Source organism: Salmo salar, chromosome ssa04, assembly GCF_905237065.1.
Source record: "Salmo salar chromosome ssa04, Ssal_v3.1, whole genome shotgun sequence".
NCBI lineage: Eukaryota > Metazoa > Chordata > Actinopteri > Salmoniformes > Salmonidae > Salmo > Salmo salar.
Window position 1 is genome coordinate 52,616,568 of NC_059445.1, and position 27,116 is coordinate 52,643,683.

At 45.1% G+C, this 27,116-nt stretch overlaps 3 protein-coding genes and 1 long non-coding RNA gene across 6 annotated transcripts in view; 2 read left to right on the forward strand and 2 right to left on the reverse strand.

Annotated features, from left to right (window-relative positions):
- Positions 1–3,484: 3,484 nt before the first annotated feature.
- LOC106603587 (uncharacterized) lies at positions 3,485–5,433 on the reverse strand. Its single transcript, XR_001328443.2, has 2 exons — positions 4,942–5,433; positions 3,485–4,215 (listed from the first exon to the last, which is right to left on the reverse strand). It is a non-coding gene; the product is annotated as an uncharacterized lncRNA (long non-coding RNA).
- Positions 5,434–8,745: 3,312 nt separating this feature from the next.
- Positions 8,746–11,387, forward strand: gpr119 (G protein-coupled receptor 119). The gene is made up of 2 exons (XM_045716253.1): positions 8,746–10,320; positions 10,491–11,387. The coding sequence occupies exons 1-2, from the start codon at positions 9,585–9,587 to the stop codon at positions 11,138–11,140; spliced, it is 1,386 nt and encodes a 461-aa protein (XP_045572209.1). The 5' UTR covers positions 8,746–9,584; the 3' UTR covers positions 11,141–11,387.
- Positions 11,388–12,156: 769 nt separating this feature from the next.
- Positions 12,157–16,252, forward strand: LOC106603585 (RNA binding motif protein X-linked 2). Of its 2 annotated transcripts, none has more exons than XM_014197448.2 (6): positions 12,157–12,272; positions 12,915–13,030; positions 13,246–13,297; positions 13,506–13,635; positions 13,794–13,977; positions 15,312–16,252. In XM_014197448.2, exons 1-6 carry the CDS (start codon positions 12,268–12,270, stop codon positions 15,872–15,874), a joined length of 1,050 nt encoding a protein of 349 aa, XP_014052923.2. In that variant the 5' UTR covers positions 12,157–12,267; the 3' UTR covers positions 15,875–16,252. The 2 variants fall into 2 exon arrangements, with proteins under 2 accessions (XP_014052923.2, XP_045573044.1); XM_045717088.1 differs by lacking the exon at positions 15,312–16,252 and adding an exon at positions 14,495–14,538.
- A 27-nt stretch (positions 16,253–16,279) lies between these two features.
- The window catches only part of siah2l (seven in absentia homolog 2 (Drosophila)-like), a 43,973-nt gene continuing 33,136 nt past the window's right edge, over positions 16,280–27,116 (reverse strand). For both annotated transcript variants that reach the window (XM_014197449.2, XM_014197450.2), the window contains exon 2: positions 16,280–20,979. In XM_014197449.2, coding sequence (XP_014052924.1) covers positions 20,428–20,979 — 552 coding nt within the window. In that variant the 3' untranslated portion in view covers positions 16,280–20,427. The remainder of the gene's footprint in view (positions 20,980–27,116) is intronic.

The following is a 27,116-nucleotide window of genomic DNA, read 5'->3' on the forward strand; positions in this document are numbered from 1 at the left end:
AAGTTTCTCCCATATAACCTCAAGTATACCTCATCTCTCACCTTTCTCTTGGTAAAGAACACTATCTGAGTTTTCTCTACAGAGAACCTGAATCCCCACATTAATGCCCACCGCCCACCGCTCAATTGCTTCCTGTACCTTCCTGAATATGTATGGCACATTTCTTTCACTCTTCCATTAGGCCCCATCATCTGCACATAACGACCTCCCAATATCCGTCCGTACCTGAGAGTAAACATCATTGATCATGATTGAGAACAACAGAGGACTAATCACACGCCTCTGCGGTGTATCGTTATCCACCAGGTAGCTGCCTGATAGAGACTTCTCTACCCCCACCTGGATAGACCTTCTAAACAGGAAATCCTTTATCCAGTTGTACGTTCTTCCTCCTACCCCCATAATATCAAGCTTGATTAACATTCCCTCCTTCCACATCATATCATACGGCTTCTCCACATCAAAAAAGACAGCTACAACAGTCTCCTTGTTCATCTGAGCCTTCCTGACCTCTGCTTTTAAGCAGAGCACTGGGTCCATAGTTCCCATCCCCTTCCTGAGCCCACTCTGACGTGGCGATACTAGCCCCCTGCTCTCCAGGAAGTAAGGTAGCCTATCCGTAATCATCCGTTACATAATCTTACATACATGTGATGTTAAAGCTATTGGCCGATAGCTTTGGTAACACTACTGCCTCCTTCCAGCTGCCTGGTAGTTTCCCCTCCTCCCACACTCTGTGTACAACACCAATAGCTTATCCAGGGCCTCATCACTTAGATGGGCCACATGGGCCTCCCGAGTGGTGAAGTGGTCTAAGGCATTGCATCGCAGTGCTAGCTGTGCCACTAGAGATTCTGGGTTTCAGTCCAGGCTCTGTTGCAGCCGGCCGTGACCGGAAGACCCATGGGGCGGCGCACAATTGGCCCAGCGTCATCTGGGTTAGGTCATCGCGCACTAGCGACTCCTGTGGCGGGCTGAGCGCAGTGCATGCTGACACAGTCGCCAGGTGTATGGTGTTTCCTCTGACACATTGGTGCGGCTGGCTTCCGGGTTAAGTGGGCATTGTGTCAAGAAGCAGTGCGGCTTGCTTGGGTTGTGTTTCAGAGGATGCACGGCTCTCGGCCTTCGCCTCTTCCGAGTCTGTACGGGAGTTGCAGCGATGAGACAAGACTGTAACTACCAATTGGATACCATGAAACTGGGGAAAAAAGGGGTAAAAAGATGGGAATTCATTTACACCCTCCCTCCTATCCAGCACTCCAGGTTGCTCCTCTCTCTCCCCCTCTGCCCCTCCTCTGATACATTTGCTGAGCTAGGCAAAAACATTTTGGCCATCATCTCTGCCTTCTCTTCATCTGTTACAGCCATATCCTCCCCACTCGTCAACACTGGATAATCCCACTCCCTTCTGACCCCACTCATCCTTTTAATCATCCCCCACACTTCTCCCACAGGTGTCGTCCTTCCAATGGTGTCACAGAACCGACGCCAACATGACCTCTTTGCCTGACGGATAGTTCTCCACACCAGGGCCTGGGCCTGGTAATACTGAATCAGATGTTGGAAGTTATGCATCTTTTTCAGTACTCTAAATGCCCTGTTCCTACTCTTCACCATTTCCCCACACTCCTCCGTCCACCATGGGACTGCTTTCCTCCTCCTCCTCCTCCTCCTCCCTGAACTCTTAGGTATAGCCTCAGTAGCTGCCCCCACTAAAGTGTTTCTCACCCAGTTATTCATAATATCCACATCCCCACTCCTATCCACCCAAGCCATCACCTGCTCACTCAGCTCCTGAAACGTATCCCACTTTGCCCTTCCAAACACCCACCTGCCTACTCCAAATTCCCATCCCCTCTCCCCATCTATCATGGGGCGGCAGGGTAGCCTAGTGGTTAGAGCGTTGGACTAGTAACCGAAAGGTTGCAAGTTCACATCCCTGAGCTGACAAGGTACAAATCTGTTCTGCCCCTGCCCCTGAACAGGCAGTTAACCCACTGTTCCTAGGCTGTCATTGAAAATAGGAATTTGTTCTTAACTGACTTGCCTAATAAAATAAAAATGTAGTACTAGGTAAATATAAATTATACTATCTATTACACCAGATTATGTTGTGAGGGAAACCCACTAAGCATGTGACGTCAGGCCACTTCTTTGTTTTGGTCCTCCGTCTTTTGTTTGTTTGTCTTTTCCAGACTGGCCTTGGTTTCAATGTCCCCAGACCGGTCTGTATTTGGCCCAAACATAGACGTTCAGATTTGGTCCAGACCGGCCTTGATTTAGCCCAAACATAAACTATATAATTGGTCTATAAATCTGAACCAATCATAGATATAAATGTTTCACAAGTTTGGACAGCACAGTACAGTAGAGCACTGCAGAGTACAGTACATTACAGTACAGTAAAGGCAAGTAGAGTATAGTACAGTAGAGTACAATACAGTACAGCACACTACAGTACAATCAAGTAAAGAAAAGTAAAATATAGTGTACTGTATTGTACCCTAATTTACTCTAATGTACTCTACTGTACTGAATTAAACTGTAATGTACTGTACTCTACTTTACTGAATAAAACTGTCCTGTACCGTACCATACTGTACTCTTCCGTGTTCTACTGTGCTCTACTGTGCTCACTGTACTAAAGTGTGCTGTACTGTAATGGGATGTTCAATCTTGTGAAACATAGCCTAGGCGTCTGTGATTCATTCAGATTTGGATCTGGTCCACACCTGCCAAATTTGTACTTGTTTTGGGGCGGAGTTTATTAAAATAATACCCAGCATGCGTTGCAAGTGTTTGTTTTTACATTTACATTTTGGTCATTCAGCAAACGCTCTTATCCAGAGTGAATTACAGTCAATACATTCAACTACGATAGATAAACAACAATGTACTGTATCACAGTCATAGCAAGAAACAATACATCTGTAACCGTTACTCAATGTTATTGTAGTTGAAGTGGTCTGTTGGTTTATTCTGTATAATGGACTACTTTCAATGTTATTGCTATCAGTTTAAAAGCTTTTGAAAAAGCTAACATAAGTGTAAGTGACAGATGAGAACAATACTAAATATTATGTTGCAATCGTCAGTTAGCTCCTCTTTCTTATTAAGAGGCATGACAAATTATTATTGGGATATAATGCTTACTTCATTGAGAATGTATAGCAGTTTAAATCCGGAAAGGTATAAAAAAAAATACCTATTTTATACCTAAATACCTATGTCCTTACAAGACATATTTTCAACATCAGTACAAGACATATTTTCAACGTCAGTACAAGACATATTTTCAACGTCAGTACAAGACATACTTTCAACGTCAGTACAAGACATATTTTCAACGTCAGTACAAGACATATTTTCGACGTCAGGAAAAGACGTCTTCTAACGTTTCATTCAGTACCTGAAGTGCGTGTGATGTCAACGTCTGGAAAATACATATTTTCAACATATAGCCTTATAAAAAATAAACTGGCAATTGAAAAACAAATGTAAAGTTTATTATATCAGTTTTGATACAGCATTAATTACAAAAGACTCAACTGTTATAACATTTAGCTAATCAAGTGGTACAAATGTATTAAACATAGCCTATCTTCCCATAATTTGCACAAGGAACATTTTTTCGTATTATTTTATGAAGACAGCACCTATACTGCACTATATGCATTCATGTAGTAGATTTAACAAAACTCAATCACATCAATTCCAGCAGGGAATATTTTCCATGTCCAGCGATAGCATTGAAGCTCATTGAAAGCATTAATTTCTTGATCATGCAGAAATAACTGATCAGTTTTCCACAAGAGGGCATGAAATGAATGACATCTTTGAATTATCCTGCAAACGGCTTTTCCAGCACTTATATTATAATGCAGGGAAATTGGGGCACTAACACAACGCTCATGCAGTTAAGGCCCACTAGGATCTCAACAAAATCTATCTGCATCAATAAAACATTGACATTTTTTAAAACTATCTCCTGCTTTATTACAGTGAACTGCAATGAGAGCTTTTCGTCCTCTTGCTCTGTCGATGGCAGGTGCTCTGCAGGTCATCTCCATTGTATGGACAGGGTAAGGCAGGAGAGTGTCTCAGTCCTGGTGATTAGTGTTGAGGGACTCAACTCCGGCTCCATAGGATCAGAGAGTGGTGCGCATTAGCCTCATGACTCGTTGGTACAGCTGCTGGACAACTGTCATGAGATTCCTAAAATGGTTTGTCAAAAGAACACAAAAGACATGGGCAGTGAGTGGTGCCAAACACAGCAAATTGTTCAAGCCAAGGTTCTGTTTAACATGCTCTAGTAAATATTGAGCAAAGATTACTTCATTATAACTTTATTAATTATTTTATGAATAATTACCCTAATAACCCAAATAAAAAAAAGACAATACAAAATACATGTTGTATTGTCACATACAGCAGATCGGTGCAGTGAAATGTGTTGTTTTACAGGGTCAGCCATAGCAGTACGGCAACCCTGGAGCAAATTGGGTGAAGTACCTTGCTCAAAGGCACATCAACCGATTTTTTAACTTCGGTATTCAAACCAGCAACCTTTCAGTTACAAGCCTAACGCTCTAACCACTAGGCTAGCTGCCGCCTAATATGACCCTAACCGTGTGTCTTTTAAGACATGGGAAACAGTAACTCAGTAGCCACATATTCCATCTTCTTTTTACATCCCATATTGTTATACTGTATGTATTTAATTCTCTATCAAGCAAGTAAAGGTACGCCAACACATACAGAACAGAAGACATGCCACTACCTCAGATTTTTGCAAATTACCCCCAGATAAACAGATAAGACATTAACACAATAACACACACCATCATGACTAAGACATTTCTGCCCCTCACACAAATACAAACATACAGGCAAAAACACATATACACTGAAATACACACACACATACTGACACAGACTCACCGAGCGCTGATGGAGCCACAGTTGTTGCGGTTGGGGTTCAAGCAGAAGAGCGAAGCGACGCAGTAAACACAACACAACAAAATGGACAGCAGTCGTCTCTTTAAAGTCATCTTCAGTACAGAGGAAACTCAGGTCAGCTTCAGAGGTCAAGCCCAAGACAGGAGGTAGTCTATTCAAAGAATAATAACACCTTCAAGATGTTTCTAGCCAAGGCAACCCGTAGGTGAGGAGTGGGCAGTGCTAAGCGTAAATAGGGTGAGAATGACTACTGGTACAGAGGCAGTGGGCACAATTACTGCTGACCAACAGAAGTTTTGAATGGCACTGAAAGGTCTAGTAGGGATGAATAACATTCCCACATTGTATGTCTGTGGGAGCCAGAGGTTATTGTGTTTTTTCCCCCTTTGTGATCAAAAGGGGATCTTTACTCTACATGAAAAGATCACTGTGTATTTGTATTTTTGTATTTATTATGGATCCCCCTTAGCTGCTGCCTCGGCAGCAGCTACTCTTCCTGGGGTCCAGCAAAATTAAGGCAGTTTATACAATTTTAAAAACATTACAATACATTCATAGATTTCACAACACACTGTGAGCCCTCAGGCCCATACTCCACCACTACCACATATCTACAGTACTAAATCAATGTGTATGTGTATGTATAGTGCATATGTTATTGTGTGTGTGTGTGTGTGTGTGTGTGTGTGCATGTGTCTGTGCCTATGTTTGTGTTGCTTCACATTCCCCGCTGTTCCATAAGCTGTTTTTTTATCTGTTTTTTAAATCAAATTTTACTGCTTGCATCAGTTACTTGATGTGGAATAGAGTTCCATGTAGTCATGGCTCTATGTAGTACTGTGTGCCTCCCATAGTCTGTTCTGGACTTGGGGACTGTGAAGAGACCTCTTGTGGCATGTCTTGTGGGGTATGTATGGATGTCTAAGCTGTGTGCCAGTAGTTGAGACAGACAGCTCGGTGCATTCAACATGTCAATACCTCTCATAAATACAAGTAGTGATGAAGTCAATTTCTCCTTCACTTTGAGCCAGGACAGATTGACATGCATATTAATTAATATTAGCTCTCTTTGTACATCCAAGGGCCAGCCGTGCTGCCCAGTTCTGAGCCAATTGCAATTTTCTTTAGTCTTTTGCAGCACCTGACCACACAACTGAACAGTAGTCAAGGTGCGACAAAACTAGGGCCTGTAGAACCTGCCTTGTTGATAGTGTTGTTAAGAAGGCAGCGCATTACTTTATTATGGACAAACTTCTCCCCATCTTAGCTACTACTGTATCAATATGTTTTGACCATGACAGTTTAGAATCTAGGGTTACTCCAAGCAGTTTAGTCATCTCAACTTGCTCAATTTCCACATTATTTATTACAAGATTTAGTTGAGGTTTAGGGTTTAGTAAATGATTTGTCCCGAATACAATGCTTTTAGTTTTAGAAATATTTAGAGCTAACTGCAGCTCTTTGTTAAGTGTTGCCGTCATTTCAGTCGCTGTAGTAGCTAATGTGTATAGTGTTGAGTCATCCGCATACATAGGCTTTACTCAAAGTCAGTGGCATGTCGTTAGTAAAAATAGAAAAAAGCAAGGGGCCTAAACAGCTACCCTGGGGAATTCCTGATTCTACCTGGATTATGTTTGAGAGGCTTCCATTAAAGAACATCCTCTGTGTTCTGTTAGACAAGTAACTCTTTATCCACATTATAGCAGGGGGTGTAAAGCCATAACACATACGTTTTTCCTGCAGCAGACTATGATCGATAATGTCAAAATCTGTATTTAATGAGACCCTGGTGATATTGTTTGAACTGACCTGGTTGGGTTGTTGTTGCTGAGGGTTAAAACGAGCAGCAGGGAGTTCAGAAATAGTTACAGAGAGAGAGAAGAGAGTGTACAGTGAAGGAAAAAAGTATTTGATCCCCTGCTGATTTTGTACGTTTGCCCACTGACAAAGAAAGGATCAGTCTATAATTTTAATGGTAGGTTTATTTGAACAGTGAGAGACAGAATAACAACAAAAATATCCAGAAAAACGCATGTCAAAAATGTTATAAATTGATTAGCATTTTAATGAGGGAAATAAGTATTTGACCCCCTCTCAATCAGAAAGGTTTCTGGCTCCCAGGTGTCTTTTATACAGGTAACGAGCTGAGATTAGGAGCACACTCTTAAAAGGAGTGCTCCTAACCGCAGCTTGTTACCTGTTAAAAAGACACCTGTCCACAGAAGCAATCAATCAATCAGATTCCAAACTCTCCACCATGGCCAAGACCAAAGAGCTCTCCAAAGATGTCAGGGACAAGATTGTAGACCTACACAAGGCTTGAATGGGCTACAAGACCATCGCCAAGCAGCTTGGTGAGAAGGTGACAACATTTGGTGTGATTATTCGCAAATGGAAGAAACACAAAAGAACTATCAATATCCCTCGGCCTGGGGCTCCATGCAAGATCTCACCTCGTGGAGTTGCAATGATCATGAGAACGGTGAGGAATCAGCCCAGAACTACACGGGAGGATCTTGTCAATGATCTCAAGGCAGCTGGGACCATAGTCACCAAGAAAACAATTGGTAACACACTACGCCGTGAAGGACTGAAATCCTGCAGCGCCCGCAAGGTCCCCCTGCTCAAGAATACATATACATGCCCGTCTGAAGTTTGCCAATGAACATCTGAATGACTCAGAGGACAACTGGTGAAAGTGTTGTGGTCAGATGAGACCAAAATGGAGCTCTTTGACATCAACTCAACTCGCTGTGTTTGGAGGAGGAGGAATGCTGCCTATGACCCCAAGAACACCATCTCCACCGTCAAACATGGAGGTGGAAACATTATGCTTTGGGGGTGTTTTTCTGCTAAGGGAACAGGACAACTTCACCGCATCAAAGGGACGATGGACAGGGCCATGTACCGTCAAATCTTGGGTGAGATTTCCCCCTTCCCTCAGCCAGGGCATTGAAAATGGGTCGTGGATGGGTATTCCAGCATGACAATGACCCAAAACACACGGCCAAGGCAACAAAGGAGTGGCTCAAGAAGAAGCACATTAATGTCCTGGAGTGGCCTAGCCAGTCTCCAGACCTTAATCCCATAGAAAATCTGTGGAGAGAGAGCTGAAGGTGCGAGTTGCCAAACGTCAGCCTCGAAACCTTAATGACTTGGAGAAGATCTGCAAAGAGAAGTGGGACAAAATCCCTCCTGAGATGTGTGCAAACCTGGTGGCCAACTACAAGAAACGTCTGACCTCTGTGATTGCCAACAAGGGTTTTGCCACCAAGTACTAAGTCATGTTTTGCTGAGGGGTCAAATACTTATTTCCCTCATTAAAATGCAAATCATTTTATAACATTTTTGACATGCGTTTTTCTGGATATTTTTGTTGTTATTCTGTCTCTCACTGTTCAAATAAACCTACTATTAAAATTATAGACTGATCATTTCTTTGTAAGTGGGCAAACGTACAAAATCAGCAGGGGATCAAATACTTTTTCCCCCCACTGTAAATGCATACACTTATGAGGACGTTGGGTAGTAATTTATGCAGGGTAGATTTATGTCTCCCAAAGCAATGCTTCCCATACGTAAAACAGAAGTAGTTGACTGATAACAGTATACTGTACATGTAGGGAGATTCACGTCATCCTGTCTGGCAAATACACACTTTCTCTCTCTTTCTTTCTCCCTATCGTGTATTTTGCCTCTCAGATTGTTTAGAGCTGTATAAATACATACATAAAACACTTAGCCATGATGAGCCACTGATGAGACACAGATACAGTGGTTAGTCACAGCATATTTTGTACAGCACTGTGAATGTTAAGGGTTGTGTGTCAAGATGAAGAGACTTCTCAAGATGAAAATTCCTTCTATACCTCCTTTTTGCTGAAACTCATCTTAAGACACTAGAGGAGCCAAGACAGCAGAGTATTTATTGATTATAGTACTGTAAGTGGGAGTAGATAGTTATTTTTCCTTTTGTGGCTCGATTTGGATTATTTAATTTTTTGTGTGTTTTCTGAAAGACCCACAACTGCCAGATGGGTCTTCCCAAAGCAAATGGGTCTTCCCAAGAGACATGCCACAGAAAACTCTTCCTCTCTTTCCTTACTGCCCTACGTATTGACATCAATGGATGGGCAAAAATAAAATCACTAATGACTTTATGATGAAGATACAAATGGCATCAAAAGCAGATCTATCTTAGTGTAGTGTAGTGTTGATGTTTGTACTGCAGACTACTGTCATTAACCCAGATTCAGTGGTCGTGGTGAACCCTTGTGGAAAATGTCCCAGTCATCCCGGATGTCTGCACCAGGGACTCTCTGAGGGGACTGGGATGATAACCAGATAGCAGGCTGGACAAGGGTCAGATGCAGAGGAACCACAGCTACAGACGAGAGAGGAGGGGAGATACTTTGCCCTCTGAGGAGCAAAGGCACATCGGGAGTGGATGAGTACCCATTGAACGTTCTTCATTTTTTCCTAAAGAGATTTTTACTTAATAGCTCAGTTTATCGTTGTGGAATTTCTTTCTGTTATACAAGGAGTTTGACAGAGAAAGATATTAAGTACAGTTACAAAGAGGAAAAAGTTAGTATTTGGATACCAATATACCACAGTAGGAGTGGATGTTGGTGGATATAATTTATTTGTTTTTGGGGGATCCTCCCGTCTCAGATATACAAGACTTAGATCTTGTAAAGGACTCAATGGCAGCTTGCAATAAGACAGGCTGGATGGGAGAGTCGGGTGCCAACCTCACTGCCATGATGCCAGGTGTGAGACCCATACTAACCCCTGTTGTATACACTTTCATGACACCAGAAATGATGGGATGGGTCCTGAGTGTGGCCTCTCTCCTCATCATCTCCACCAACCTACTGGTGGTGGCTGCTCTCTTTCAGTTGATGCGCAGGAAGGGCAGTCAGAGCTGGTGCTTCGTGCTCAACCTGGCCCTGGCAGATATCCTGGTGGGCCTGGCTATCACTGGCATTGTCACAGACGTGTTTCAAAATTACAATACCGTGAACAATGGAACTATTCCAATTACTCAACCGCTACTCCTGATGCACTCCACACAGAAGACCAAGTGTTTACTCCGCATGGCCTTCATCATCTCCCCCTCAACGGCGTCCATCTTGTCCATGTTTCTGATCTCTCTGGACCGCTACGTGGCCATCAAGCTGCCGCTGCGCTACTCCCAGCTCACTGGGAGGTGGACCGTGACTGGGGCCCTGGTAGCACTCTGGATGGTATCCCTCACTGTTGGCTTCCTACCAGGTGGAACAACTAACCTCAATTATCTTATTTCAGAGGGGACACATGTCCCTAACAACAGGGTTACATTTAAATTCAGGGAGATAAGCTGAGAATCAATTTGTGAATTTGAATGTGCTTCCTGAATTGACTAAATTGGAATTGAATTGACCCCAACACTGATTGTTGATCAACTTGATAATGAACATCATTATTTTTATTTGAATATTCAAAATACTATAAATATAGAACGTTTATTATTCCCCTCTGCTCCACAGGCATGGCATGGCAGCTCCAGCAGGGAGACTTTGAAAGCAGCAGCCTTTGCACCTTCTTCTCTGTCATCCGTCCCAAGGGCATCATTGTGGTGTTCTGTGCCGTCTTCTTCCCCGTCCTCTCTGTCTTCACCTACTTCTACCTGGACATTCTGAAGATAGCTTGCGGCCATCAGAGGCAGATCCGCCAGGCCCGTCAGGCCGGCTCCAGGCTGCCCCAGCGCAGCCGCTACTGGGGCCACGTCAAGGCCCTGAGGACCGTGGCTCTGCTGGTGGGCTGTTTCACCCTCTGCTGGTGCCCATTTTTTGTGGTGTGTGCAGTGCAGGTGCTGTGTGAGGACTGTGAGCTGTACAAGGTGCTGGAGAATGACCTGTGGCTGCTGGGGCTGTCCAACTCCCTCATCAACCCTCTGGTGTACGCCTGCTGGCAGAGGGAGGTGCGGCTGCAGATCGGGGCCCTTTTCTGCTGCGTTAAGGACAGGGTCAGGAACACAGCCGTGTTAGAGGCTAGTGAGAGATGTCAGACAGAGCTGCGTATACCCACTCATACTGTTATATATGTGGATGATGCCATGAGCCTGGACCCCACCTTTCCCACGGTCACCAGTGAAGAGGGCCACACTGTACCGTTTTCTGCCTCAACCCCCTTGTGAATGACTTAGACATTTTGAGAACAACTCATTGAGGTTGATCGAACCAATTTGGAAAATGCTTACTGTGGCAGCTTAGAGCTTTTTCCATTTCTGGCAGAAACCGTTCACGTCACATGTCTAGCGACAGCGACTAACTGTCAAAAACAATCAAATGGGGAAAAAATAACAGAGTGAGATAATGGATGTGGAGACATCATAGAACCTAAACCATGGAACAGATGGGCTTATTTGCTTTTTTTGCTCTGTTTCCTCCACTAACCTAATTGATATTATCTCTGCAAAGTATGCACTTTGTCCCTCTCTGCATTCCCATCAACCTCACTGTCTATGTGTTTCTGAGAGGTGTGTAGGTGTTTTGAAGGGGAACAGCTTTTTTGTGTACAAATGGTTGTTCTCTGATCATTCAGTGATTATATAAAAACATTTTTTGACAAAGTATTTAATTGCTTGGGAAAGTAGTGTGTATTATTACCTCCACTAGGGAGGTACATGGGAAATGTGTGTTGTGTTTTATTGCCAATACTTTCTACAAACGATTTACTCATAATGTCAATGTAGAATTGTTTTATTTTCTCATAAATTACCATAGTGAAAATATATTGATTAAACCTTGATATGAGGTAGGTAGAATATTATTGTTTGAGTGGTTGCTATTCAAAATGAATTATAGAATGCTTGGATGATTGATTATTCATTCATGAACACTTCCTTGTCATATAAACACTTATTTTTAGGATAAATACGTCCATATTTTACAACTAGCCAATAAAATTACACTTTGTGATATGAGGAATGATGGTGCTATAAAAGTACATTTCATATACAAAAGAGATAATAAAAGTCCGTGTTTAGGCCAATGCAGTGGCATTGAAGAAAGCTTTTGCTTAATCACAAAATACCATTGGAATTGAATAATTGAATTGAATATTGAAATGCAGTTGTTTTGTAGGACTTGTTTGTACGATTTTTATAATAAAAGTTTGTCAATACTGAGAACAAGGGAGCATGCCCTTGAACTACACCTCCCACAAACCCCTGAACGTAGTATGACGCGCCGGAAACTGATGTTGGTCGGGGGGGCTCCATTTTAAAGTTAGCATCGTGTTTGCGTTCATGATAACGTCATAATGAAGTGAGTATAAGTGACCGATTATGTGTTTTACATTTTGTATCGACTGTAATGATTATCTAGTTACCCACTGAGGTGTAATGGGGTGGTCATGTGAAGAGGTCTAGCTAGCCAGATAACGTGTACTGCAACATCAGTCAACATGGCTAACGTTAGCTTGCTAATGATTTGCTGCTAGCTAGGTTATAATGTTACTAATGACAATAATGTTAACGTTAAATGAATACACACTACTATATTTAACTGGGTGGTTCGAGCCCCGAATGCTGATTGGCTGACAGCCGTGGTATATCAGACCTTATACCACGGGTATGGCAAAACATGTATTTTTACTGCTCTAATTACGTTGGTAACCAGTTTATAATCGCAATAAAGCTCCTCTGGGGTTGGTGGTATACTCCGCAAGAACAGCTCTAAGCTGTGGTATATTGGCCATATACCACACCCCCTCGTGCCTTATTACTTAAATATATTATAGTCTGTAGTTCCTCATGAGACGACCCCATGGGGTAAAAAAAAAAAAAATCTTGGCCATGGTGGTTAAGAAAAGAGCAAAGACAGGATCAACAGAGAGAATATTCTGCATTCTATTGCATGTTAAACTCTCAATCCTTTCGTCCTTCTCCATCTCTCTGTGTCCTGCAGTCCCCTGACCAAGGTGAAGCTGATCAATGAGCTGAATGAGAGAGAGGCCTCATTGGGGGTGAAGGAAAATGTGTCATGGCACTCTGAGTATAAGGACAGCGCCTGGATTTTCATCGGTAAGAGGCTGTGTCAAAGACACCCCTGCGATTGAATAGGATTGATCCGAACCCTGGTATTACAGCCATGTTTAAGGTTTACTGCCAGCTGACCAGTTGGTGGCATCAAAGTAGTGTTTTTTTTATTTTATTCAGTCAGTGGCTTGCTCTCTAGTCCATCTCACCAGCAGTTATAAGCCTGTTTCTAACTTTAGTGTTTTTGTTTTAACCTGCAGGTGGGTTTCCATATGAGCTGACAGAAGGTGACATCGTCTGTGTCTTCTCTCAGTGAGTCCCATACATACAGCCCTTCCTCCAATCTCTCCACTCACTGTGTCCTTTCTCTCCCCGTTCTTCTTTGTCTGTTTTTGTCTATACAATTACCCGTCTTTCCATGCTTATCTTCCCCTATTCCCTCATAACCTTCCCCATTCTGAATAAATCAAGTGTTCTTTGCATTAGATTAGGTGTATTCCTGCTTCATGTCTGTCTGCAGGTATGGAGAGATGGCCAACATCAACCTAGTGCGTGATAAAAAGACGGGTAAATCCAAAGGCTTCTGCTTCATCTGCTACGAGGACCAGAGGAGCACCATCCTGGCTGTGGATAACTTAAACGGGATCAAGGTAAAGAATGGCAATCACTCACAGCTGAGAAGGAGAGAACAAGAGAGATTGAGACTAAACCAGTAGATGTGCATAAATGAAGGTTAGACGATGCAAAAGACGTAAATGACTATCGTTGTGGTCTGTGTCTCTCTCGCTCTCTCTCTGTCGGTATCTAGATAAAGGGGCGGACCATCCGAGTGGACCATGTGCTGAACTACCGCCCTCCCAAAGACAATGAGGACATGGATGATATCACTAAGCGACTGAGGGAGGAGGGCTGTGCCCCCAAACTACCTGACCCTTCATCCTCCGAGTCCGAAGAAGAGCAGTACGCCTTACCTGCGAAGAAGCCCAAGAAAGGTGAGACGAGAAGAGACTAATGGAGGTCCAGATGGTACAGGTCTGCTGCTTGTGTCAGCCTCATTAGACTGTGGATTTGAAATGCAAGAACTTTAGTCAACGTAGAATAAACACTGAGCAAAAATATGAACGCAACATGTAACAATTTCAAAGATTTTACTGAGTTATAGTTCATATAAGGAAATCAGTCAATGGAAATAAATTCATTAGGCCCTAATCTATGGATTTCACATGACTGGGAATTCAGATATGCATCTATTGGTCATAGATACCTTTTTAAAAAAGGTAGGGGCGGGATCAGAAAACCAGTCAGTATCTGGTGATGGATGAATGACACGACAGTGAGCCTCAGGATCTCGTCCCGGTATCTCTGCATTCAAATTTCCATCGATAAAATCAAATTGTGTTCATTGTCCTCAGCTTATGCCTACCCATACCATAACCCCATCTCCACCATGGGGCACTCTGTTCACAATGTTGACATCAGCAAACCGCTTACCCACACAACACCATACAGGTGGTCTGCCATCTGCCCGGCACAGTTGAAACCGGGATTCATCCGTGAAGAGCACACTCCTCCAGCATGCCAGTGACCATCGAAGGTGAGCATTTGCCCACTGAAATGGGTTACGACACAGAACTGCAGTCAGATCAAGACCCTGGTGAGGATGACAAGCACGCAGATGAGCTTCCCTGAGACCGTTTGTGGAGTATTTCTTTGGTTTTGCAAACCCACAGTTTCATTAGCTGTCTGGGTAGCTCGTCTCAGGCTGGATATGGAGGTCCTGGGCTGGCGTGGTTACACGTGGTCTGCGGTTGTGAGGCCGGTTGGAAGCACTGCCAAATTCTCTAAAACGACATTGGAGGTGGCTTATGGTAGAGAAGTGAACATTTCGTTCTCTGGCAACAGCTCGGCTGGACATTCCTGCAGTCGCCTCAACTTGAGACATCTGTAGCATTGTGTTGAGACAAAACTGCACATTTTAGAGTGGCCTTTTATTGTCCCCAGCACAAGATGCACCTTTTTAATGATCATGCTGTTTAATCAGCTTCTTGATATGCCACACCTGTCAGGTGGATGGATTGTCTGGGCAAAGGAGAAACGCTCACTAACAGGAGAGAGATGCTTTTAGTGTATATGGAAAATGTCTGGTATCTTTTATTTCATCTCATGAAACATGGGACCAACACTTACATGCTGCGTTTTATAGTTTTGTTCAGTATAATTGCAAGGCAAGGACACACCCGAGTAGTGGAGGATAACTTGGCTGTCAGTGTTCATATCATCTCCTCTTACCTGACCCTCCCTGTCTTTTCTTTCATCTCCCACCCAGACAAGAAAGAGAAGAAGAAGAAGAAAAAGGAGAAGAAGGCTCTGAAGGAGGATAGGAAGCAGAGGGAGAGGCTAGCCCAGACTCACTCTGTCTCTCCCCCTGGGCCTGCCCTGGCAGTGAGGGTGAAGCAGGAGGAGGAGGACCTGGGCTATGACAAGTACAGCCAGCGGGGGGCGCCAGAGGAGTGGCTGGGGGCCAGGGAAGAGAGACCAGGGCCTGGGGCAGAGCCACAGAACCCACGAGACACACACAGGCAGGTGGACAGAGGGTTCCGAAATCGCCATGGGGAGAGGGAAGGAGAGAGAGAGAGGCCCAGGGAGGATGAGAAGTGGAGAGATGGAGGATTGCAGTTGGAGAGCAAGAGGACAGGCAGGGAGGAGAGAGAGAACCAAGACAGGGATAGAGAGAGAGACAGAACTAGGGAGGGAGAAAGAGAGAGGGACAATGAGAGGAACAGAGCAAGGGACTGGGACAGGGAGAAAGACAGGAAGAGAGAGAGGGAAAGAGACAGGTCAAGTAAGCACAAAGAACACAGTCGGGAGAGAGACCAAAGGAGAAAGTAACAGAAGCTCCTTGATTGTAGTCTAGACAACTTGACTGAGTGAAATCTTACTCTTTCCTTCACTATAGAAAATCAGCAAGGAACTGGGACCCTGGAACTAATATAATGGGTTGTTTTATTTTGTTAGTATTTGTCATAAGCCATATCAAGCCTGTTGATTCTACATTCTCTGTTATGGAAAGACTGATGTGGAGACTGAGCCAAACAGTGGATGACGACATGGCCTGTTTCCACGACAACAGCTTAGCGTTATCAGCAGCAAAGTTAAATCGGAACTGGATTTCAAATGAATTTTTACCCTCAAACCGCTGTACAATGCTTAATCTGACAATGATTTACTGTTGTAAATAAAATGAGTTTTTATTTTTTAACAAAGAGATTTGGTTTCCAACAAGTCTTTGACAGATGCCTTTATAAATAACATTTTATTTTTAAATTGGATTTCAAGTGATACAGAGACACATAGTAATATGGGTAACGCAAGATAGGAGCTTCCTCTTGGCTCCAAAAATAGGTGATTTTGGGTGAAAAGACTGTCCAAAACATTAGGCAATTTTTAATTCAGTGAAGAACCAAAGACAAACAAGATACTTGGGGGGAAAAAATGAATAATTCAGAACTAACAAAGATTGTATTTACATGATCACACCTGCTCAACAGGATTTTGACTGCAATTCATCTGTATCGCTGAATGTCACACTAAATGATGTTTAAAACACAACATAGTTAATCATCTAAGACGGAACAAAGCAAAGATACAGAAATACTGTATATATCAAGAATAAATTAACATTTTGTCAAAACATAAAAGGGAAAAAGAGGTAAAGCACATTCTGCCATTAAGGAAATGTTTTAATTCCACCAAGAGGTTCAGTGTGTGAAGGAGCCTGTCGATAGTTGGCATGTGAAACACCGTAAATGTCATCACACCGGGGCTCCAATGAAAATACCCAACTGGGGTATAGCGATATTAGAGCACGAGCCACCATTTTGTCCTTAGGAGTTAACCCTTCCTTATCCTCTTTTAGCTCTTCCAGTGGGGGGCCAGGCAGACAAGCCACACTCGAATAACTGGGATTTTGGTCGCCCCGTTGTTGTCTGGCTGCATGGATAGATCGTCAATGCTATACTATGTTGGTTACCTAGGTGATGTGATGTATTCAACGTTTTTTTTAATGACTTCTGGGTCTGAGCTTCACTTGTCAGACTGGTCAGAGGTCAACCGCTGCCTTCACCCGGGCCCCAGATTAACAGAGGCCAGGCTGGGATGGACAGGAGAGGAAAACGTGTGTCCCCCCCAAAGAAAATACTTTTTAGGGACCCAATTGAAATTAAGTAAAGAAATTGCACCCATACAGCTGTTATAGAAACATCCCAGGATAGGATTCGGCTAAACTTGGGAGAAAATAAGTATTGGGTCTGGCTGTACAAAAGATGTCTATGACGTCATGTGTACTATGAATGTACAAGACATGGGTTGTCATTCCCGAGGTACATAAAGAATGTGTACTTTTCCGGGTTGTAGAATGATTCTAGGTGATTTACAGCTGGATGGGAATGTGTTTCTGTTCAATGTTCTGACACCCTGACACATCATACGGAACAAAACATTGTGCAAGAGGACAACATTTAAGCAGATGAAGAGTTCTAGTCAGACGTGTTTTTTCTATAGCCTACATAATGACAGCCTAGGTCAGGGATCATCGACTACATTCAGCCACGGGACCATTTTTGTTTTCGTGGATGGACAGGGGCCCAGAACATTTTTTAAATGTAACCTTCATTTAACTAGGCAAGTCAGTTAAGAACAAATTCTTATTTACAATGACGGCCTACCGGGGAACAGTGGGTTAATTGCCTCGTTCATGGGCAGAACGACAGATATCTTTTTTACCTTGTCAGCTCGGGGATTCGAGCTCCCAACGCTCTAACCACTAGGCCACCTGCCACCCCAAAACATAACTACAGAAAAGTTGGGGGGCCAAATAAAACCACCTGTGGGCCACCAGTTGGTTAACCCTGGCCTAGGTATTCATTAGCATTTCTAGGACTTGGTGTTCATATGACAGTAGCTGCAAAGGATTTATATGTGCAACTGCCATTGTATGTTTAAGTTATATGGGTAGATGGACAGATGTTTTTGTCAGGAAAAGATGTTTTCATTTTGCTAAGTGGTAACAAATGCACCATAAAATCTAATTTTGTGGACACTGACTCTTAGTTTTCATTGATTTGATCTCCCATTGCCCCATAAACAATTCATTAATGAAATCCACACAGATTTCTGCAGTTCTCTATGGCTCATGATAACTGATCATGATGCAGCAATAAAGGCTTCAAGCCCATGTTACAAAAAGGTGAGCGTCACAGTTTGCATTTTTTGCAGATATTACAGATCAGCCATAGCAATTGCAGAGCCGTCCTGCCCAAAGGAGAGTGTGTTGGCAGAAATGTCTGTCCACTCAGTGGGTAAGGCAGGGACACTGACCACTAGAATAAAATAGGATAGCAGGTCATTACAACAGCTCAGAAAATAACCTCAAAACCTATGTACAACCGTTTGAGTAACCGTGAACACAAACACATCTCAGATTAACACAACAGAACACAAAATCTCCTATCAACTTTTAGAAAATATATGGTCATCCAACATTTACATATTACAAATACTTATAAGACAGAGCAGTGGGGCAGAGGTGATCAGCAGAGGGTGATTTGGGGTATACTGCAGTGTCTCTGGGAGCAGGAGGGGACTCTGTCGGGTTACAGACATGTCTGTGATCAACGTCATCAGAGGTACTTTATGAAAAGGTGGGTTTTTGGTTGCTTGGTTACTATGACGCCGGGTGAAGGCGAGGTACATGGCTGGAGTACTATGGAATGCCCATTTCTACCCACAATGCCATGGGACTTTGCCCCAAAGTCCACAAAAACCGAGAGTCCATTCAAGACACTGAGGGTGGGTCTGAGTGAGTCCAACTTAGTCATCCTCACAGATGCCTTCCCAACTTGGGAGTGCTAGTTAGGTTACGTACAAAAGTAAGGCTGTGGTGGGTTGACTGACCAGAGGGGAAGAGTCAAAACTGCCCCCATATTACAGTATATCAATCAGAGCGTAGAAGAACTGAAGATAAACCAGGTTCTGCAGAACAAACGGTTTCAAGAGACATACAGAGGAACAAATAAGGAGAGAAGGCGTGCCTCCGCCATACTGTTCATCTGTGTTGGTGAGGAGTGGCTGCAGAGAAAAACACAATCAGAACAGTAGTGGTACAGTCTCCTGCACGCGTGTACGCTCACACACTAGGAATAGGATTTCTGTGTCAAAACAAACATAATGCCATCTTAAATATGACATGACACCTGTTTTTCATTCATGAAATTCTATGACAATTGACCTTACCAAAGAAAGGGACTTCATTGTTAACAAACAAGCTAACCTTCAATCTATCAGAGTTTTATGCAATAGAGCTTGTGACTTTGGAGAAGTAATGTACCTTTGTTGTTTGAAAATGTAAAGATTCAACTTAAGATTGTTTTACTTTTTGTTGTTTGTATTGTAATACAGAATCCATGTGAATAACTAGGCCCTAGGGTTTCACCAAACAGGGCTTATGACAGGTTTGATACCATGCTTACGATGGCATTATGCAACCTTTATGATGCATTATGACGAGAGCCTACAACCACCTGATCTGTGTCTTTATTCTACATGGCGGATATACATGCAGTCTTTTGCTTACAATCAGATCAGGATCCATCATCAATATTTATTATACACACCATGTTTGGGGTATAATTGACATAGCCTAATTATGGAAACGGTTGAGTTTTGCAGTTCTGAAAAGTGAGGAGTTGGTTAGTAGTCAGTGCAATCCTTTAGGAGGGCATGAACAACCCCGGCTTAGCTCACACTAACCCAGACCGAGGCAGCGCATTGGTCACTCTCAGGCCCGACTCTGCCCATATGCATCTGAGGCCTGATTGGTCCACTGACCAATTTACTGAAACTTAATTCGCTGTGAGGATTAGGAAGCTGCATCTGCAGGGGCCATTCACGGTTGAAGTGGAGGTTCTCTGAATACCGCTGTGTGGCAGCCCATTGACTGACCGCCCTTTCTTACACTGGCAGTGTCCTTCTTGCCTGGCACTGGTTGGCTGGGCAGAAGAGGAGGTAGGGGTGAGTGGGGTGGTAGCGGTTGAGGAGGGGTCCTGGGGGCGGGTACGGCATCAGTCATCAAAAGCCCACCGCATGTAGGTTACTGTACACTGTCTCCAGCACACACAATGAGAGGACAGGCAAACACCCTAACCCTGAAACTACTCTACAGCCCAGTCTCCATTCAAGCATTATGGGGAGCCAACGAGCCTCAAGCAGCAAAACACACACATCCTCTCCATATCCCACCTATCCTCTCACACACAGTCTACTGCATCACACAGGAGGCAGGTACAGCACAGCAGTCAGTCACTGTGCACCGGTTTCTGCCCATCGCATGTGTATGTCTGAGAACGAGAGAAGCCTGTGGGTCTGTGTTTCCACATCTGAGCCGCTCAGCACATGGAGATGGTAACGTTGATCCCCAGGTTGCCGTTGTCGGCGAACAGGTGAGCGATGGATGTGTCAAACACCAGACAGTCGCTGTTCATGATGGCGGCCGCCACACCGTCGTGGATGGAGCGGGGCGTGGCCTCCCAGGTGAGGCGCCGCCGGTTCCCGTTGAGCTCCAGGCGGTAGGCAAAGTTCTCGGCCTGCTTCCTCGTTCCGATGAGCAGCACCACGGCAAAGAACTGCTGGTGGCCCTCGTACTTCTCCTGCTTCTCCAGGACCAGCATGAAGTGGTGGCCGAAGCAGGACTGCATCATGACCCAGTCCACGGCCCCCGGCAGGTTGATGTCTGTGGCCAGGAAGACGATGTCCTCTCCCTGCAGGGTGGTGATGGACTTGTGGGCGTGCATCAGGTGAGGCATGACAGCCTCCAGGGAGCCTTGCCACTTGCAGGAGGCCCCGGGACACGGGCAGGTGTAGGGACGGAACTCACACACCTCCTCGTGATCAGGCTTCTCACTGTGGTGGAGGGACAGCAGGCATCCAGCTGACGCGTACTGGAGATAGAGGGAGGGTGAGAGAGAAAGAGAGAGAATTGCTTACAATTGAGTTTTCCTATGTATGTTGAGAACCTACTCGAAGTGGAGTGGGGTTGAATGACCCAAGAGATGGGAGACAGAATGAGAGAGGAGGGACAATGCGGGGGAAGAGACAGAATGGGTGAGGAGAGAGAGGAGGTGGTTATAAAAGGAGAGATGGGGAAGAGAGAGGGAATGAAGGAAAGAAAGATATTGCAGAGACGTAGGTGGCAGGAAAAACAGAAGGCGAAGGAGGAAGTAAAGAAAGAGGGACCAATTGAGAGATTGAACAATGTGTGGAAGGATAGAGATAGAGAGTGAGGCAGGGAAAGAGTGCAAGAGAGAGGGAACAAAGAAATAGAGGAGGGAGGGGGTGAGAGTGGCAGGGCACATGAAGGGTATGAAGAGAAGTAGATAAGAGTACTAGCTAAGAGTACTAGATGAGCACCTTACTAGATATAAACCCTCTGGTACTACAACAGCTTCCCAACACATCCATGGAGATGTTAGGGAGGAAGAATCTTATAAGATTGGATGGTTATTTTGTATGAAAACAAAGCAATACCAGGCCATTAAACTGCTCGTCGAAGGGGAGATTGAGATACATGACATTGTTATTAGCAAAGCTGTTTTGAAAAAATATGTGCATATTGAACCACCAACAGACAATCTTGCCTGTAAGACGGAGACATACCAGTAAAGATAGAGTGTAGCAGGAGACGACAGACTACAATATGGGAGGATATGTAAGTAGCTGGTCCGTGCTGGGAGTGCTGGGGCGGTATTGAAGGGTTGGAGCAATAAGTGGATTATCTAATGAAAAGTGCATGAAGGGGGTGGATTTCAAGTTGTATTTGTCGTATGTACAGGATACACGTGGTATAGCATACTCTGTCCAATGAAATGCTTACCTGTCGGTTCCTACTGGACAATGCAACAACAATAAGAAATAATAAAAGATACTAACATGAAGTAAATGGCTCAATAGAATAGATGAAACATTTCAGCATCAGTAGAATACAGGAAGACAGAATTTATAGACCAATATTTACACATTTCAGGGAAGGGGGAATAAAATGTCTGGTAGCAGCAGTTGTGGTGTGTGTGAGAGAGAGAGAAAGTGTGGCGCAGCAGTCTAAGGCACTGCATCTCAGTTCTAGAGGTGTCACTACAGACCCTGGTTCGATCCCGGTCTGTATCACAACCGGCCGTGATCGGGAGTCCCATAGGGCGGCGCACAATTGGCCCAGTGTGGTTAGGGGTAGGTCGTCGTTGCAAAATAAGAATTTGTTAACTGACTTGCCTAGTTAAATAAAAGTTTCCGTTTTAAAAACAAAACATAAAAAAAAACAGCTTGTGGCTGGAGTGTGTGGGGTCCTTCATGATGCTGCGGGACTTCATCAGGCACCGTTTCAAGTAGATGCCCTGGATGGGTGGGAACACAGCTCCAGTGATGTACTGCAACTCGCCAGGATGCTCTCGATGGTGCAGTGGTAGTATTTGGAGAGGACCCGATGTGGCATGCCGAATTTCTTCAGGCGCCTTATTAAGTAGAGGCGCTGTTGTGACCCCTTTGACAGGAGTGGTGGTGTTGTTGGTCCATGTCAAGTCATCTGTGATGTGGATGCTGAGGAACTTAAAACTGCTGACTCGCTCTACTGCAGTCCCATTGATGTGGATCGGAGCGTGTTCCCTCCTCTGCTTCCTGAAGTCAACAATAAACTCCTTGTTTTGCTGATGTTGAGGGAGAGGTTGTTGTCCTGGCACCACAATGCCAGTTCACTTACCTCTTCCCTACACCCTGACTTGTCGTTATTGGTTATAAGGCCTACAACCGTGGTGTCAACAGTAAGGATTTGGCTGATTGGCCTGGATAAGGCTGCAGGGAGAGGGGTTCTGAGGAACTAGAGCTGGAGTCACAACCTGAAGGACACCCAGGCCCCTTACGGAACAGGAGACAATTCTGATGTCAGTAAGACATAACCTGGGATAACAACACTACCTTCTACAGTCAATATGGGACCTAGCCAGAAACAGATAGGACCATACTGTCTATGATGAACAATTTGAATTGGGGTAGAAGTCAGGCCAACTTTCAGGCTCCATAGACGAAGGTAGACTGGGAGGCTGTTTACAGAAGGATGGGGTAACTGTCCTCATCTAGAAGCTTATCTTCAATAAGACATCTCAGTTTGAACACACCTTCCTTCCTTCCTTTACGTTCTACTTTCCTTAGATCCTCATGTTGATTACTGATCTGACCTCATTGAAGCAACATGGAAGGAATTGAAGCAAATGTGGCAATCGATCCATCACCCACTCAGTCCCGTTAGATCAGTCATTACTCAAAGCAAGGTAAGAACAAAGGACACATTATTCTAAGCATTCCAACAGGGCTTATGTGCTGTGTCCTCTAGCTCACTTTCATCTGAAGCCCTGAGGTTGAAAGGATGGGAGGGTGCAAAGATGGGAAGCGAGGGAGGAGGAGGAGGTGGGGTGACATGGTGTTTCTGCCCCAGTAAAACTGCCCCAGGGGGCAAGTTTCAATATTTATAATATTAAATATTAATCTGTGGCAGGTTGGAGGCTTCCTACAAATCGATGGCTATGTTAGGACCCACTGGACCGATTGGCTGAAAAACCGCATGACCGACTTTAACCATGCACTATGAAAAGAGCAGCTGGGTCAGAAAACACTCAGGGGAGACACACACAACTGCTAAAAAATGTGGGTTAGAATCAAAGACTGATTCCCCTGTGTAACCAGTGTCCCAATTAATAACAACAACAAACAGATGTAAGTTTCATGTCATTTCATTTGGGTTTTCAAATGCATCCAGTCACGCAAATTCCTCTGTATCCCTTGTCTCTCCGTCTATCAGCCCAAACATTTGTCTGTGAGGTCAGATGTGTAGAGGTCAGACAGTTTCCTTGGCAGAGTCCCTCAGGGAAGCTGATCCTCTTATCCACCTTTATTAATGACTGATTGACAGGATTTTGTGCCGTAATCCAGTCGGCAGGTCGTTGGTGATAAAGCTCACCCCCCTCCTCTACTCCGTGTGTGTGTGTGTGCGGGGGGGGGTAAATGAGGACCTCTGGTATTGTGCCCCATGTCACCAATGAATGTAATTTAGGCTAATTGAAATCCCTTCTCCATCAACATTTACACAAATCTCCTCAGCGCCACCAAAAATGAACAACATACACTAAACCACTCAGATCACACCTCACGGAATGCAGCATGTCACCGTTCCATTTGGATCAAACCCATTGTTCAAATCTTCGCCCGGCAACACAATAACAGTGATTGTACACTGTGTCCCACCTCTATCTACCACCCCTCCCTGTGTGTGTGTCTGTGTCCAAATGAATAGCCCAGCCTCTCTCTAGTGTGCTACAGAGCCTCAGGGGTTTCAATCACTGCAAGGGGCCTCAAGGGAGTAACAACAACAGCACAACGCATGTCAACCACACTTCTCTACACTATGTCAATGACGCAGACATGCATAGTATACACACATTTACAAAACAATATATTTAGCTCTCTAAACCAGGGAGTAAAAAACCAACTGGTTTGTTGGCTAATCCTCTGACACTCACAAAAGCTTGCAAACTTGCCCAGTGGCGGTAAATGCTATTTTCTTCCTCCCCTCGCTCGTTTGCTCTTATTTTAATTAAAACTTTTAATCTAGCCTGGGCCTGGGCTCTGGAGGCCTGTTAAAATCTTAAGTAAAGCATTCTCTTTCTGGTACTGGCTGGCTTGGGATGGGGCTGCATGGGGATGGGGTGATACGGATGAGGCTAGGTCTAGACAGATGGAGCTAGGGTGATACGGCTGAGGCTAGGTCTAGAGAGATGGGGCAGGGGTGATACGGATGAGGCTAGGTCTAGAGAGATGGGGCAGGGGTGATACGGATGAGGCTAGGTCTAGAGAGATGGGGCTGGGGTGATACGGCTGAGGCTAGGTCTAGAGAGATGGGGCTGGGGTGATACGGCTGAGGCTAGGTCTAGAGAGATGGGGCTGGGGTGATACGGATGAGCCTAGGTCTAGAGAGATGGGGCTGGGGTGATACGGATGAGGCTAGGTCTAGAGAGATGGGGCAGGGGTGATACGGATGAGGCTAGGTCTAGAGAGATGGGGCAGGGGTGATACGGATGAGGCTAGGTCTAGAGAGATGGGGCTGGGGTGATACGGATGAGGCTAGGTCTAGAGAGATGGGGCAGAGGTGATACGGATGAGGCTAGGTCTAGAGAGATGGGGCAGGGGTGATACGGATGAGGCTAGGTCTAGAGAGATGGGGCAGGGGTGATACGGATGAGGCTAGGTCTAGAGAGATGGGGCAGGGGTGATACGGATGAGGCTAGGTCTAGAGAGATGGGGCAGGGGTGATACGGATGAGGCTAGGTCTAGAGAGATGGGGCTGGGGTGATACGGATGAGGCTAGGTCTAGAGAGATGGGGCTGGGGTGATACGGATGAGGCTAGGTCTAGAGAGATGGGGCAGGGGTGATACGGATGAGGCTAGGTCTAGCGAGATGGGGCAGGGGTGATACGGATGAGGCTAGGTCTAGAGAGATGGGGCAGGGGTGATACGGATGAGGCTAGGTCAAGAGAGATGGGGCAAGGGTGATACGGATGAGGCTAGGTCTAGAGCGATGGGGCTGGGGTGATACGGATGAGGCTAGGTCTAGAGAGATGGGGCTGGGGTGATACGGATGAGGCTAGGTCTAGAGAGATGGGGCTGGGGTGATACGGATGAGGCTAGGTCTAGAGAGATGGGGCAGGGGTGATACGGATGAGGCTAGGTCTAGAGAGATGGGGCTGGGGTGATACGGATGAGGCTAGGTCTAGAGAGATGGGGCTGGGGTGATACGGATGAGGCTAGGTCTAGAGAGATGGGGCAGGGGTGATACGGATGAGGCTAGGTCTAGAGAGATGGGGCTGGGGTGATACGGATGAGGCTAGGTCTAGAGAGATGGGGCAGGGGTGATACGGATGAGGCTAGGTCAAGAGAGATGGGGCAAGGGTGATACGGATGAGGCTAGGTCTAGAGCGATGGGGCTGGGGTGATACGGATGAGGCTAGGTCTAGAGAGATGGGGCTGGGGTGATACGGATGAGGCTAGGTCTAGAGAGATGGGGCAGGGGTGATACGGATGAGGCTAGGTCTAGAAAGATGGGGCAGGGGTGATAAGGATGAGGATAGGTCAAGAGAGATGGGGCAAGGGTGATACGGATGAGGCTAGGTCTAGAGAGATGGGGCTGGGGTGATACAGATGAGGCTAGGTCTAGAGAGATGGGGCAGGGGTGATACGGATGAGGCTAGGTCTAGCGAGATGGGGCAGGGGTGATACGGATGAGGCTAGGTCAAGAGAGATGGGGCAAGGGTGATACGGATGAGGCTAGGTCAAGAGAGATGGGGCAAGGGTGATACGGATGAGGCTAGGTCTAGAGCGATGGGGCTGGGGTGATACGGATGAGGCTAGGTCTAGAGAGATGGGGCAGGGGTGATACAGATGAGGCTAGGTCTAGAGAGATGGGGCTGGGGTGATACGGATGAGGCTAGGTCTAGAGAGATGGGGCTGGGTTCCTGCCAGAAGGAGACGGGCCAGGCCTGTGGAGAGGCACACAGACCAGCCCAGCCGCTGGCTGCTGAATTATTGAACAACTTCCACATTTAAGTTGCACATCATCTGCAATGAGCTTGGCCAGTGAGGGGAGCTTCTGGGGAGTTGTGTTGTTTTCACCTCCAATCAAAACATATGCTCTAAACCGTATCACTCTGCTCTGAAAATGTTCTGAAATTCTGTCAGCTTCGTTACTGATGGTGGTTTTTTGACAGCTTTTGACATGATATTTTACTGACAAAAACAAGCTGCTAAGTGGTTTTTATTTATTTTATTTAACTAGACAAGTAAATGAAAGTAACACATGTAACCATCTCACATTTGGGTAAACGATCAAATAAAGTACCCAGATGTGTGACCATTAACTTTGAGGGCCTTGCATGAACTCTGCCTAGGAAATCTATTTTCTGACAAGCTCCTGCAGAAGCAGTCAAACCCTGCCAAACAACCAACCACCTCCTTTCAGCTGAGAGACACAGCTTCTCTCCCA